This window comes from Poromitra crassiceps, assembly GCF_964638095.1.
Source record: "Poromitra crassiceps genome assembly, chromosome: 9".
In the NCBI taxonomy this organism is placed as follows: Eukaryota; Metazoa; Chordata; class Actinopteri; order Beryciformes; family Melamphaidae; genus Poromitra; species Poromitra crassiceps.
The window spans coordinates 23,757,767-23,771,227 of NC_139630.1; the positions used below are offsets into that span (position 1 = coordinate 23,757,767).

At 41.2% G+C, this 13,461-nt stretch overlaps 1 protein-coding gene across 1 annotated transcript; it reads left to right on the plus strand.

Moving 5' to 3' along the window:
• The first annotated feature begins 145 nt into the window (after positions 1–145).
• Positions 146–9,244, plus strand: LOC310782833 (uncharacterized protein). The gene is made up of 7 exons (XM_083643604.1): positions 146–260; positions 1,347–1,436; positions 4,645–4,768; positions 4,980–5,042; positions 5,261–5,448; positions 7,283–7,394; positions 9,134–9,244. Exons 2-6 carry the CDS (start codon positions 1,421–1,423, stop codon positions 7,369–7,371), a joined length of 480 nt encoding a protein of 159 aa, XP_083499730.1. The 5' UTR covers positions 146–260; positions 1,347–1,420; the 3' UTR covers positions 7,372–7,394; positions 9,134–9,244.
• Positions 9,245–13,461: the final 4,217 nt, after the last annotated feature.

Below are 13,461 nucleotides of genomic sequence, written 5' to 3' on the forward strand. Positions count from 1 at the left end.
GGGCAAGTCGTTGAGGAGGACATGAATACACCAACTAAGCATGATTAATATTTTACAGATGTTTTATGTCGTGTTTACAGTTCCAGTTCAACACTCGATTCCACAAGGGAACAGGACTGGCTGATGGGGAGCAGAGTGAGCGCTTGTGGTCCTACCTGCGAAAATTTGGAAAAATCACAAAGGAGATGACCCATCTCATCGCACAGACCTCCTTACAGATGCTCTCCTGCACTACTCTGCCAAAGTGCAACAGAAGCAAAGTGAGTTGTGTGTGTGTGTGTGTGTGTGTGTGTGTGTGTGTGTGTGTGTGTGTGTGTGTGTGTGATACACACTATAATTGCTTTGGACGGCTGGACTTGACAAAATAGGAATCTGCATATTAAAGCCTCGGGTGGGGTTGGTATTTTTGTTAAGGATGAGTTACTTCAGTATTTCAAGGTTAACATTGTTGATAAGGCAGTAGATGATATTTTTGCTTTAAGATTTGAACACCGAGTTTCACAATATTTTTTTGTTACTTTTTCATGCTACCTATCACCCGAAGGCGCTGCACGGGGAAGGGACTTGGGGGATCGGTGTAAAGTGCCTGACCATTTCCTAAATTTAAAGCCAATGCTCAAAGGTACCCTACAGTTCAGCCCCCAGTTGATCTAAATAAAAGTAGGCGACCTAGAGTCTTCCCTGATAACTTTCTTTCATCAGAGTTGTGTTGCACTGTTTTACTAGAAATTATCAGACATATGGGTTGTTGGGATAATCAGGAGGATGTGGATCTCTGCTACAGTTCACTGTGCAGTGTTCTCTATGCAGAGATAGATAGACACTCTTCCACTAAGACTTCTGGCTTACCTACAAGTCTAGGACATCAACTAAAAGGTAAAGCTTTTTGGAACTGTGAATTAAATCCATTATGGGCTGATGTAAGAACTACTGAAAATAAATTTCTAAAATGCCGAAAAAATGCCTCAGGGATGCATTTATAAGCAGTGTCAACACATCTCTGAAAAAAAGACTACGTTTCTTTAAGCAGAGATTCAACAGGGGCCAAGCGATGCATTTGGAACAGCTTCAGTGTAAAAATCCAAAATAAGTTAAATTACCGTAACCGTTTGGGCCCTAGGAAAGCTGTCGGAATACTTATGGGGATTTGGATAATGAGACTGAAAGTGTCCCGAAGATATGGGAAAGTGAATTTGCCAATAATTTCCCCCCTTGCTCTCAAGTACCCCCTGTAGTAGCTCTACATATGCGTACCCCGCTTTGGGAACCACTGCTCTACATAGAAAAGTCAATAATCCAGCCTCTGTCTTTGGTTAAATCTTAGCACTGTATTTCTCTTTTTGTAGTAACAGGCATTCCTCAGCGACTTCTGAAGGCCGAGAAAATAAAGGAGGAGTCAAAGAAAGAGTTGACAAACCTCATGAAGTCTTTGCCAGGTATTTAAACTATGTCTTCATTTTGTGTTAATTATTGTCATGCAATTATTATCTTCACACTGTACTTCTATGGGTGTCTTTTTACATGGCAATTCATTTTTGGTTTGATATACTGTATACTCCTGTACTCCGTAACATGTTCTCTCATTTACATTATGTCATTTAGCAAATGCTTTTATCCAAAGCGACTTACAATATCACATTCTGCTATGCAACACCATCTACAACAGTTCCACTTTTGAAGCAATAAAGTAGCATTAGTAAGAGTAGCATTCGTTTTTCAGAGTTTTTTTCTTCAATTTTTTTGGGTGGGGGGGGGGGGTAGATTAAGAGGGGTTAGTTACTTTACTTTTACTTTACTTTATTTATATTTGGCAGACGCCTTTATCCAAAGCGACATACAACCAGGTTAAAACAGTACAGCAATAACAAGAAAAAATTAATAAAAGTTTTAAACGAAAAAATGTATAAACGGCAATTAAATTAGAACATATTTACAGACAATAGACGTGCGGATGAGAAGAATAGGAGGATAGCAAGATAGAAGAGAGAAGAGATAAAAGTGCATAAGGATGAAAGTGCATAGGAGCTAGAGGGTTAACACAGTTGTAACACAGTTACAGTAAGCAGTGTTGGGCAGTTACTTTCAAAATGTAATAGACTACATATTACTAGTTACTTTCATTTGAAAGTAATAAGTTACTTTACAATATTACTTTCTGTGTAGAGTAACTTGTTACTTATTACACTACTTTTGCATTACTTTCACCAAAATAACAGCAGTAGCAGAATGACATCGCTGCCCCGGAACCATCCCGAAAAATAATTTCAACCGCCTTGAAGTCAGTGTAAACAATGCAAAATTCTAAATTTTATTCTTTTCCTTTGTTATTATCATCTATAGTGGTTTTTTGCATAAAAACACAGTTTGATTAGGAAATGATTGTATCTTTTTTTAAATATGTGCTTTGATTGAATCAAATGTAACTCAAATTGTAACTTGAGTTACTTGACAAAGTAACTGGTATAATACTACTGAAATCCTATAAGTAATAAGTTATATTACTGAGTTACTGCTAAAAGTAATATATTACATGTAATATGTTACTTTTGTAATGAGTTACCCCCAACACTGACAGTAAGTAATCCGATGGGACAAGGGATATTCTCTCTACTTGTATTTGGTTAGAAATCAACTTTCCCTGAGTGTTTCTTTTACTTACCCCTATAAAAAATGTTTTTGAGTTTCCTACAGTACTATGGGTGGGGGTTTGTTAACTCACTAACTTTTGCAATAGCGTGCTTGTTGAAACCTGTTTAGCCACGATGAAGTTACAGTTGCTTCCCTCAACATGCGCTAAGGGGACTTCTCTGTTTGAGCGAAAGGTGGGAGAGTCTTTTACTAGTACAGAGATGAATAGCTAATTGATGACCACTAGTAAAATAAGCTGTCATATAAACAAAGCCCTATAATATCAAGAAAGTGCCGTATACTGTATACTGTATATGCACCTACGGGCGAGTTGCGGTATTTACTGATGTGGCACTTTACTTCCCCAGGCAAGCCTATAGGCGTTGATTCCTGTATCAAATCTCCCATCAACAGTCCTGAAGATTATTGTGAATAAATATGTACATTTGCTCTAGATGCAGAAAAACCCTGGCTGTTGATACTGGCTCAGTATACATTATCCCGCTTAGAACACGGCCTACAACTAAATCATTCAATAATCTGACAAAAATAATTATTCAAATATTTTAATAGCGTTTTCAACACAAAGTGGTTTCATTCGTAATTGGCACACAAGACACCACAGCTGCAACTGGTTGGCCTAATTAGTAGGCTAGTGGTTGCTGACAAAAGGCTCTTATCAACTGATTAATACCAGGTGTGGCAGAGCAGCGGTCGGTCGTCGAGAAATAATGACCGGTGAATATTGTTGATTGACCAATCAGAATCGAGTATTCGAGAGAGCCGTGTTCTAATATGAATTAACTGCTTGCAAGGAGCACCTTCATAACCTCTTGAGTGTTCACTTACTCACTGACTAACAACATTTGGCATATTTAAAAGCACTGGATAACTAAATAATTCCAAATTCTGTTATATTTTCAGAACTAAGACAAATACTGTGATGATATTTTTGCTTTATCGACCCGTACTAGTATTAACACACTTTATCTAGAGTAAGACATAAGCCAGCTTATACCATGGTCTGGGTGAATACTCGATTCTGATTTGCTGTAGCGTGTCCATTATTTTGTTATAATGTAAACCTAGCTAAGTCCTGGCAAACGTCTGTTCACAATTCATATCCATGTGCCATGTCCTCAGCAGAGCCGTTTGAGCTCTATACCACCGTTCAGTGTTAATATGTCACTTTCATAAATTTAGAAGAAAAAAAAGGTCAAAGTAACCATTTGGGTTACCCTTGTGTGCTCAGTTGATCAAAATGACGGGCATTTACGGAGATCTGACGTTTACATTTGTCAGCTGACCGAAGCGCTCGAGCGCAACCATAACAACAACAAGGAAGCAGTCACCTGTCATAAACAAACGAAAATCTGAATTATCTTAGCCTAAAAGGCTGCATTCCACAGGATGCCGACTGCCCCTATGAACTTACTGATGCTGTAGCCTATGAGCGATCAGCCACATGCTGCGGCCGTCTGAGTCTATTTCATCCTGTGAAAATCTTGAGCAGCCTAGGGGATTTTGTCTCCGGTTCTCAAAGTTATGACAACTAGATTTAGATTGCAAAATGCATGAAAATGAATGAATGAAATGAATGGACTTGTTTTGTTTCTTTGGTTAGTGACTATGGTATAAGCGGGTTAATGCACTTGGAGGTGTCCATTATCAGAAATTAATGGACTGCGCCTCTGCATTGTCCATTAATTTCTGAGAATGGACACTTCATCGCGCATGAACCCTTACATATGATCTATTACCTTGAATACAGTTCTATGGAGATTAAACATGTTTAATATCAGAGCCCCCATACACCGTGCAGTCATTGATACAGTAGGTAGGAGAACTCCTTGCGTCTCAATCCTTGTCTCAGCATCCGTATCCTTTTTCCATGGTTTTTCATTTAAAGTTTGCCTTTTTTTTTTTTATCTAATAATTGAACCATTGACCTCTAACCACCACTGTTGGAGAAACACTAAGCTAATCTATGTTTTGTTTTTACATGCTATTTTCAAGGTACCACTGTTGAAGACATCAGGAGTTGGGGGAAGGATCTGGAGGCTTCTCTGAAGAAGCAAGAGGTTTCCTTTTCCTGGGAGGAGACTTATGTCGAAAATCTCTACCAGTTTCAGAGGGGACAGTAAGTCAATGCTTTATTGGGTTATATAAAAATGTAATGTAATTTTTTTTTTTTTTTTTATAACACATCAATGTTAACAACAACAATTTAGACTATTAAAAAAGTTTTTTCCGAAGACCCATTGCTTGAAGATTTTCTTGCCTCCTTGGTTTTGCAGTAAACCTATGCTATACCCCCCCCCCACCCCTTTTTTACTTCTCTCTTTTCTTAGATGGCAACTTACAACATCTCAAGGAGGAGCTCAAGTTGTGGATTTGATCTCGAGAACGGAAAAGTAGGCGTCATAATGTCAAAACAAATTAAAGTAATCATTTTGCTGTGATTTTAGCAGCCAGGAATACCACTGCCCAGTTGGGTGTGGGGTAGATAGGTAGACAGGCATGGACATTTAAGAGTGTGCTATAAGAATGGCCTCTTGCATAAATGACTTCATGGAATCATTGTAACATGTCTTTCATATGTTGTGTCTGTGTGTGTGCGGGTGTGTATTAGGGCGCAGAGAAAGATCTGTGCTCTAGAAAAGAAGAACCACGTGGAGCAGAGGTGGTCGCTCACCTCCCCTCAGGCCCAGGCGTTCCTCTTTTCAGCAATGGAGAAGCGAGCCATGGAGGTGTTAGACAACATCTTTAACCTCAATGTGGAGCGCAAGTTCATGTGTGGCCTGGTCAGGAAATATGCAGGTGAGATGATTAGTTATTAGTAGAGCGGATTAGCAGAATAATTGTGCACTTTTTGAGAAAAGCATGTAATTCCTCACATAGTGAGTGAATACCACAAGGATTATTTTCAGATGTGGAGGGAAGTCTGATTTGACCTCAACTCCAAGATGGCCACCATTTTCTGGTGTAAAATGTACAAATCTGCTTATAACAATTGTACATTTTTTGAGAAAAGCACGAACTCTCTCACAAAGTGAATGAACACTAAGGTTTATTTTCAGATGTGGAAGGAAGTCAGATTTGACCTCAAATCCAAGTTGGCTGCCATTTCCCCAAGATTAATGTACAAATGTGCTTATAACAATTGTGCACTTCTTCAAAGAAGCATGACATTTCTCACATACTAAGTGACCATAAGGGTCAGTAAGATGGAGGGAAGTAAGATTTGACCAAAAAAAAACAAGATGGCTACCATTTTCCCAAATCTAATGTAAATTGGGAAAATGGCGTCCATCTGGGATTTGAGGTCAAATCTGACTTCCCTCCATATCTGTCAATAAACCTTATGGTATTCACTCACTATGTGGGACAGTTCATGCTTCTTTGAAGAAGTGCACACTTGCACATTTGTACATAAGACTTGGGGAAATGCCAGCCATCTTGGATTTGAGGTCAAATCTGACTTCCCTCCACATCAGAAAATAGTCCTTATGGTATTCCAAAAGTGCACAATTCTCTTATTTTTGGGTGCTAATCCGCTATACTATATGCTCTTGTGACACGGATAAATGCTCGGGGAAGGGGGGGGGTGGGGGGGGGATAATGAAAAGAAAATAAATAGTTATACTACAGGGGCCACATTACAGAAACTCCCTATCTTATGTCTTAAGTTAGGATAGGACTAGTTTAAGGTAGGATTTTTTCTGATTTGGTATTACAGAAGCAAATCCTAACTAACTTTAGGAATCCTATCTTATCTTGCTAAATCCTATCTTATGTCTTGTTAGGAAATCCTAAATACTCATCCAGCATCGGTTATCAACTTTTCTGTCTGTTACCCTAGCAACCACTAGCAACAGACACCTCCTCCTTTCTCAACTCGCGGGGGAAGTAGGAGCGCTAGTAGGCTAACGATGTGTGTTGTTGTTCCTCCCCCCTTGGAAACTGTATGTACCGAGGAGCCAAATTGCTGATGGCTGTTGCTACCTCAGTTAAATTACGTGACATAGCAGGTTGAGATATTTTGGATATGTCGGCCACTTCAGTTTGAAAATCTCCCTTCGCAAAAAAAAGTGCAAGAGCCCCGTGTCGCCTAGTCGGTCTCTCCAACACAGGTCTCAGCTCCTCGGCTAGCTGCAGTATCATGTCATCTAACTAGATGTTCTAGAAATTAATGTACCAGTCCAGTCCACTAGCCCCCAATTAAGTTATATATGGCTTTGAGCCGCTCTTGTTTTATATCTTCTTATTATTAAAGCCTTACCACAGCAGTACAACAGACCCTTTTGCACAGATTTTTTACTTATTTCCCATACTCTGTTTTTGTAAATGTATCCCCTTTCATTTGCTTTTAATAGACACTATTATGTGTGGATCTATTTTTTTTATATACATCAAATGCACAACCTGTTAATCTGCAGATGTGTATTTTTCTTGTATGCAGGTATTTTTAATCTGTTCAAGTTAACCATGCTCTGACTTTTTTCTCTCTCAGGTTGAGGCTATTATGTTTTTAATAATACAACAAATTAGACAATATTTTTCCAGTTTTTTGTGTGGCTTTGGCTTTGAACCACCGACCGTAAATATGGATAGTGATTCTGGTAACATCCTGACCTTTGACCTTTGCCTCCAGATGTTTTTGGTGGGACTGACCGGCGGTATCGCCTCAGGGAAGAGCACAGTGTCTTCAATGCTGCGGGAGCTCGGATGCCCCATCATTGATGCTGATGTGGTGGCCAGGAAAGGTAGGCCACTCCCTCTCTCTCTGCTGGTCCTTTAGGCCATGCCCTCTCTCTCTGAGGGTCCTTTCCAGTGCAACCTCTTCCGGTTCACAGAATGAATATACTGTATAGAGATACTGTAGAGAATTAGTGTTGTCACGGTACCAATAATTCAGTAGTCGGTACCGGTACTAGTGAATTTCCACGGTACTCGGTACCAATTTCGGTACCACGGTAAAAAAAACAGACTGATATTTCTTCAACATATTCTCTTTTATTAAAGTATGCAACCATTTCCAATGAACAAATGGCATGTAGCCTTCAACTTTAAAACAAAACAATGTGCTTCTGCTTACTTCTTATATTCAACTCTGTATGGCAGTGAGGGCAGACAGTGCAACACCAGTGGCATGTAGCCCTCAAGTATTGTTTATTGAATTAAAAAAACAAAACGATACGCTCGGTACCATGCAAAAACAGGTACCGAAGTACCGAAAACAATGTAGTACTGACTAAAGGTGCTCTTATACTCGAGCAAAGCTCCGTGGGGTGGGGCCCTGCGAGTCTCCGTGCAGACCTCGCGCTGGGGCAGATGCCATTATACTCAGAAAGTGATCAGCATGTATTGTACAATGGTGAGAACAGCCCGTGAAAAGTCGCAATGAAACGCTATTATGTGCAGTACTGAGTGCGCTTTCACTCTCAAACGACCGCACATCAGCACATGAAGGAATCAAATCACCAAACTTGTTTTTACTGAAAGCCGTTTTACTTCTCAGCCCTGATAGCCTACTCTGTGCTGCTTTTAATCTCTCTCAATAATGCTCTCAACACAACACATTTACTTGGTGAAATTACTAAAAACGAACAGTTGCAAATCAAAGTTTATAGCCTACCACATGGGTCAAGAAATGTGGCGAAAACACAGCTCAGTGTTCAGGGTTCAGTGGCTTGAAAGCGGACATGTTTGGAGAGAAGCCGTGCGCTGCTCGCGCTGTTAGAAAAAAAATCAGGCACAAGGCGAGCGCCAGACGGAGCTAGCAAATAACCACGCCCAACAAATTTACGTCATTTGACGCGCCCGGCCCTCGCTCCACCCCCGCGCCCTTCATGGCAGGGTGAGCATAATTCAGCCTTTAGTACCGAAGTACCGAAAACCGTGACAACACTAATAGAGAATATATATAATATAGGGATAAAATAGGGATGTAACGATAACCGGTTTTAATGATAACCATGATAAAATTCCTTATGATACCGTACCGTTTCAAATTTTCATTATCGTTAAAACCGTGGTACCGTGATTACAGTGTGTTGAAAAACATGGTAAATACTGTCCATTATCAACCAAAGTTGGCAACCTTCTCCCAGATGCAAATGTGCAGCCTTGGAGAAATGATTTCAGTGAGTTTATCACTCCTTTTTGGGTCTGAGTTTTCAATATAAAACGTCGTAAAATGATTTCAGTGAGTCTCGATAATGACGATAACCGTGATAATTTTGGTCACGATAATCGTGATGTGAAATTTTCATACCGTTACATCTCTAGTGTGCAATACAACATAACAGCAAAAAGACATAGGACAATTGGGCAGTGTTAAAACTAGACATTAGGTGATTAAGAAGACAAGACAGTACAACAGTACAGCAGTTTACCTTGAGTTGGGAGGTTGGGTTTAGTTAGTGTGTAATTATGTGACATGTATGATGTCAAGTGGCATTTGTTAAGCACCAACTTCTCACTGCCTGTGCCTCGGTAACAGTGGTGGAGCCCCACAGTGCTGCCTACTGCCGCATCGTCGACCACTTCGGCCCAGAGATCCTGCTGGAGAGCGGGGAGATCGACAGGCAGAAGCTGGGGCAGCTCATCTTCGCCAGTGAGGAAAAGAGGAAGCTGCTGAACTCCATCACTCACCCAGAGATCCACAAAGCCATGCTCAAAGAGATCCTCCTCTACTTCCTCAGAGGTGAGGGAGGAATCAGGCTTACATGGCTCAGTTACAGGTTGACTTGGGGGGGATTAGCTCACTGTGAGGCAGCACTGGCCATCAGATTTGAGGCTGTTCTTCACAAAGCTTCCTAAGTAGGGATGGGGCCGATCCGATCCAATATCGATACCAACATAATTCACGGATCGGAATTGGATTGGAATTTTTGTTTTGTTGTTTTTTGCAATTCCAGCGCGGGGGCGCTGGCCGTAATTTGCCCATGTATAATGGTATCCTTCTTTGCCTTGTATATTTTCTTAATTTTGTCTGCTTTTTGCAAGGTATATTTAAAAAAAAAATCTTTTAATTGGCCAAATCTTTGCCTATGCTGTATATTCAAGAAGAATAACGGTATCGGAATAATATCGGTATCGGCAGATATCCAAATTCAGGTATCGGAATCGAATCGGAAGTGAAAAATGTGGATCGGTGCATCCCTATTCCTAAGCATAAGAATTGCTCTTAAATTAAAAACAGGAACAACATTCCCAAGTCTATAACATTTTAAGAGGTGAAGAGTAGTAGGTGGGTTGGTATACATTTGATCTTTGGTGGTCAGCTTTTTAAACTGTCACAGTTCTTGTTAATCCAAACAAGTCTTTATTGGTTAGAATTAGAAACGTTGTATTCAAACCCACAATCTGCAAATGGATGGTAATGATAGTAAAACATAGATGGGTGTTACATTACATTTAAATTATGTTTCAGCTTATTATTGCCTTCAAGGCCAAAATAAACCACTGCTTTATGGTTATATTTCTAGCTACATAGCTACAAGTCAAGTCAAGTCAAGTCACTTTATTTGCCATTTACAGTAGGGACTGCATTGGAATTGGGGTGCTAGGAGCTTAAAAACATACATAACAAATCACAGGACAGCATATAAAAACATTTAGATACCATGTAAAAAGAATAAAAGGAATAAAAAGGTTAAAATTTTAAAAAGATAAGAAGAGACAAGTGCATATTGGATAGAACCGAGTTCACCAGCTCAAGTTTTAAAGTGCAAGATAATTAAAGTGCACATGAATTAAGATAGATAAAGTGCCTATGCATAGAGGCAACATTGCATGTACAGTTAGGTATAAGACATCTTATACAAAGGAAAAGCAACAAAAAGATGAAAAATAACAATGAAAAATAAATCACTTATTCCTGTAACAGCCCCCTCCCACTCTACTGCAACAGAAACCCAGGGGCATACGTGACTCGAGTCTTTGAAAACGATGATGAATGTCACAACTTGTACTGACTTCATGCCTGGCTGCACGTGACCGCTCGTGTCAAAAATAGGCCAGACGCAGAAACGCTCGCTGCAGGGCAGGAGCCGCCCGCCCCGTGCCACGCCACGGCCGGTGTGGTCCCGCCCCGTGCCACACCACGGCCGTTGTGGTCCCGCCCCATGCCACGCCACGGCCGGTGTGGTCCCGCCCCGTGCCACGCCACGGCCGGTGTGGTCCGTCTACTCCGTTAACAAGGACGCCGAAATGAAACTATCCACGTTTCCATTTCCAGTGTGTTTGCACAGTTAGACGGTAGTGTGTCTTTGTGGGGGGGAAATGTTCCTTTCCAAATAGAACGTTTTCTAAATAGAACTCATCTATTGACAGAAAACTTTTCTTTCTGTCTAGATAACATATTATGTAGGCAGCTGTGGCTCAGGAGGTAGAGCGGGTCGTCCACTAATCAGAAGGTTGGTGGTTCGATCCCCGGCTCCTCCAGTCCACATGTCGAAGTGTCCTTGTGCAAGGCACTGAACCCCAAATTGCTCCCGATGGCTGTGCCACTGTGCCAGCACCCTGCATGGTAGCTTGCCGCCACTGGTGTATGAATGTGTGTGTGAATGGGTGAATGTAGGCATGCGTTGAGTAGGGTTGAATTAGTTTGGAGTCTGCTATACTGTAGGTTGGAGGCTTTAGCTGATGTGGCCTCCAGAAGCATCCTATGTGAGGGGATCCAGGACCGTCCCCACGTGATCAAAGACGTCCCATAAACACGAGACCGGACAGACGTGACAAAGCAAAGCAAAATGAGACAGACACTAATATTAACTGTCCACAGGTGATGTGGCTGTGCGTACCAGACTGACCTCTTGAGGGCCGAGGCAGACGCCATTTTAGGTACGCCTATGGCAGCCCCGTATTTTAATAGACACTATTATGTGTCCCCAGAATGCTCCAGAAAGAGATCTTCCAACTCCTCATTTTCGCCAAAGGTAAAAGCAGATAGCTTTGAAAACTATGTCAAATTCATCTCTAAAGACCTTTAAACAAGTGTCAGTGCTTTGTGCAAAGTGCTTTACAGAGCAACAAAGGACATTAATAAATACATTTTAATTAATTAATTTAATTAATAATTAATACATAAATAATTGTATTACTTTCTGAAGACTGGACAATGTATGGTGCGTTTATACTATTACATTATACTTTTATACCTCTCAAACGATTTCTGTTGCTCTGCACAGCCCAGCTTTATTTTCCAACTTTTCTCAAAAGTTTCACAATCTAGGCCGTCCAGGTAGTGTAGCGGTAGATTCCCTGCCTACCAACACGAGGGTCGCAGGTTCGCGCCCCCGGATTACCTCCGGCTTAGTCGGGTGTCGGGCAATGGGTCTGCGGGTGGGAAGCCAGATTAAGGGTATGTGTCCTGAAGCGGCTGGCATGTCTTGGAGGAAGCATGGTGCTAGTCTACGGCTCTCCCCAGATTGGCAGAGGGTGGGCAGCAGAGCAGGGGGAAATTGGCCAAGTACAAATGGAGGGGAAATCTGAAAAAAGTTTCACAATCTAAGCTTTTACTCTGAAGGCAAAATCGCTCTACTTCCTGTCTCACCCTGGTTAACTCATACAGTAGGTAACTTGACGCAGCAAAATCGCACCACTTCCTGTCTAGTCCTGAGCAGGAAAGCTAACTTTTACTTGGTCCCACATGTTCTTTTGGGCATGAAGTGTCCTAAATGAGAGCATTCAACCGTGTGTGTGTGTGTGTGTGTGTGTGGGTGTGTGTGGGTGTGTTTAGGTGTGTGTGTGTGTAGGTGTGTGCGTGCGTGCGTGTGTGTGAGAGTTCTCCCGTTCTGGAGTCCCAAAAACTGTTTGTCTTCATACTCCAAACTAGGGATGTTCATTTTGAAAATTTTCCAAAATCCTTTAATCGGTGAAAATTAACGATCAATTATCGATTATCGATCATATTAATACTTAGAAAATTTTCAATTTATTTATTTCTTTTTTTTTCTTTTTTTTTTTTACAAAATGAATGCCTATGGCAGAAAATACGAAAGACAACGTGTTCTCCTCAATGAACTCTTTATTTCAATGTGTCTCCTCTCCAACACTGCTGTCCCCGGCACATGCCGGTGTGAATTTCCCATGTTTAAAACAGTTTTGTTGGCACAAAGGCCCGTGCCCAGCCAGAAAACTAGAGACTATATGAAGCTCCACCTCACGTTAGTCGGCTGTGCAATGGAGTGGGGCGAGGAGGAACGAATTCCACCCAAACCTAGTCCAATTTTTTTTTTTTTTTTTTTTTTTTTATAATTAAAAAATCGATCCAAATGCCACAGGATCGATTCCAATCCTTAACGATCAATTATCGATTTTCGATAATTGATGAACATCCCTACTCCAAACGGACAGTAGGCGTTTTCGGACCAGAAGAGTTACCGTAATTTCCGCACTATAAGGCGCACCTGAGTATAAGCCGCAGCAGCAAAATTGCCTGTTTGTTACATATATAAGCCGCACCGGACTATAAGCCGCGGGTGTTTTGATGTTTAATTACCATATGTAAGGGTTCGTGCACAGAGGGGATTGTCGGGAAAGAGATGGCTGTTTGGGGAAGCTCCCATTTATTAACATTTCAACAAAACAAGCATATGCCGCTGGGGATCTTTTCTTTTGGCATTGTGAGACGCTTAAAAATCACCATCGGCGGGAGCTTTACTCCAGATGCTGTGCAGCCAAGAACACAAGTGAAATTCGTTCTCTCGTGACCTGTGGTTCTCAACGTGATGGACGATTCACCTTTCTTGTTAACAGTCCTAGTGAGAGGCAGGTCGAACGTCAAAGGCACTTCATCCATATTTATGATCTGCTCCGGTCCGA

Excerpts from the sequence above, each read along its gene's own strand:
- LOC310782833 (XM_083643604.1), top strand. Across the intron at positions 4,769-4,979 it reads TACCAGTTTCAGAGGGGACA|ATGGCAACTTACAACATCTC; the intron begins GTAAGTCAATGC and ends CTCTTTTCTTAG. Across the intron at positions 5,449-7,282 it reads CCTGGTCAGGAAATATGCAG|ATGTTTTTGGTGGGACTGAC; the intron begins GTGAGATGATTA and ends CTTTGCCTCCAG.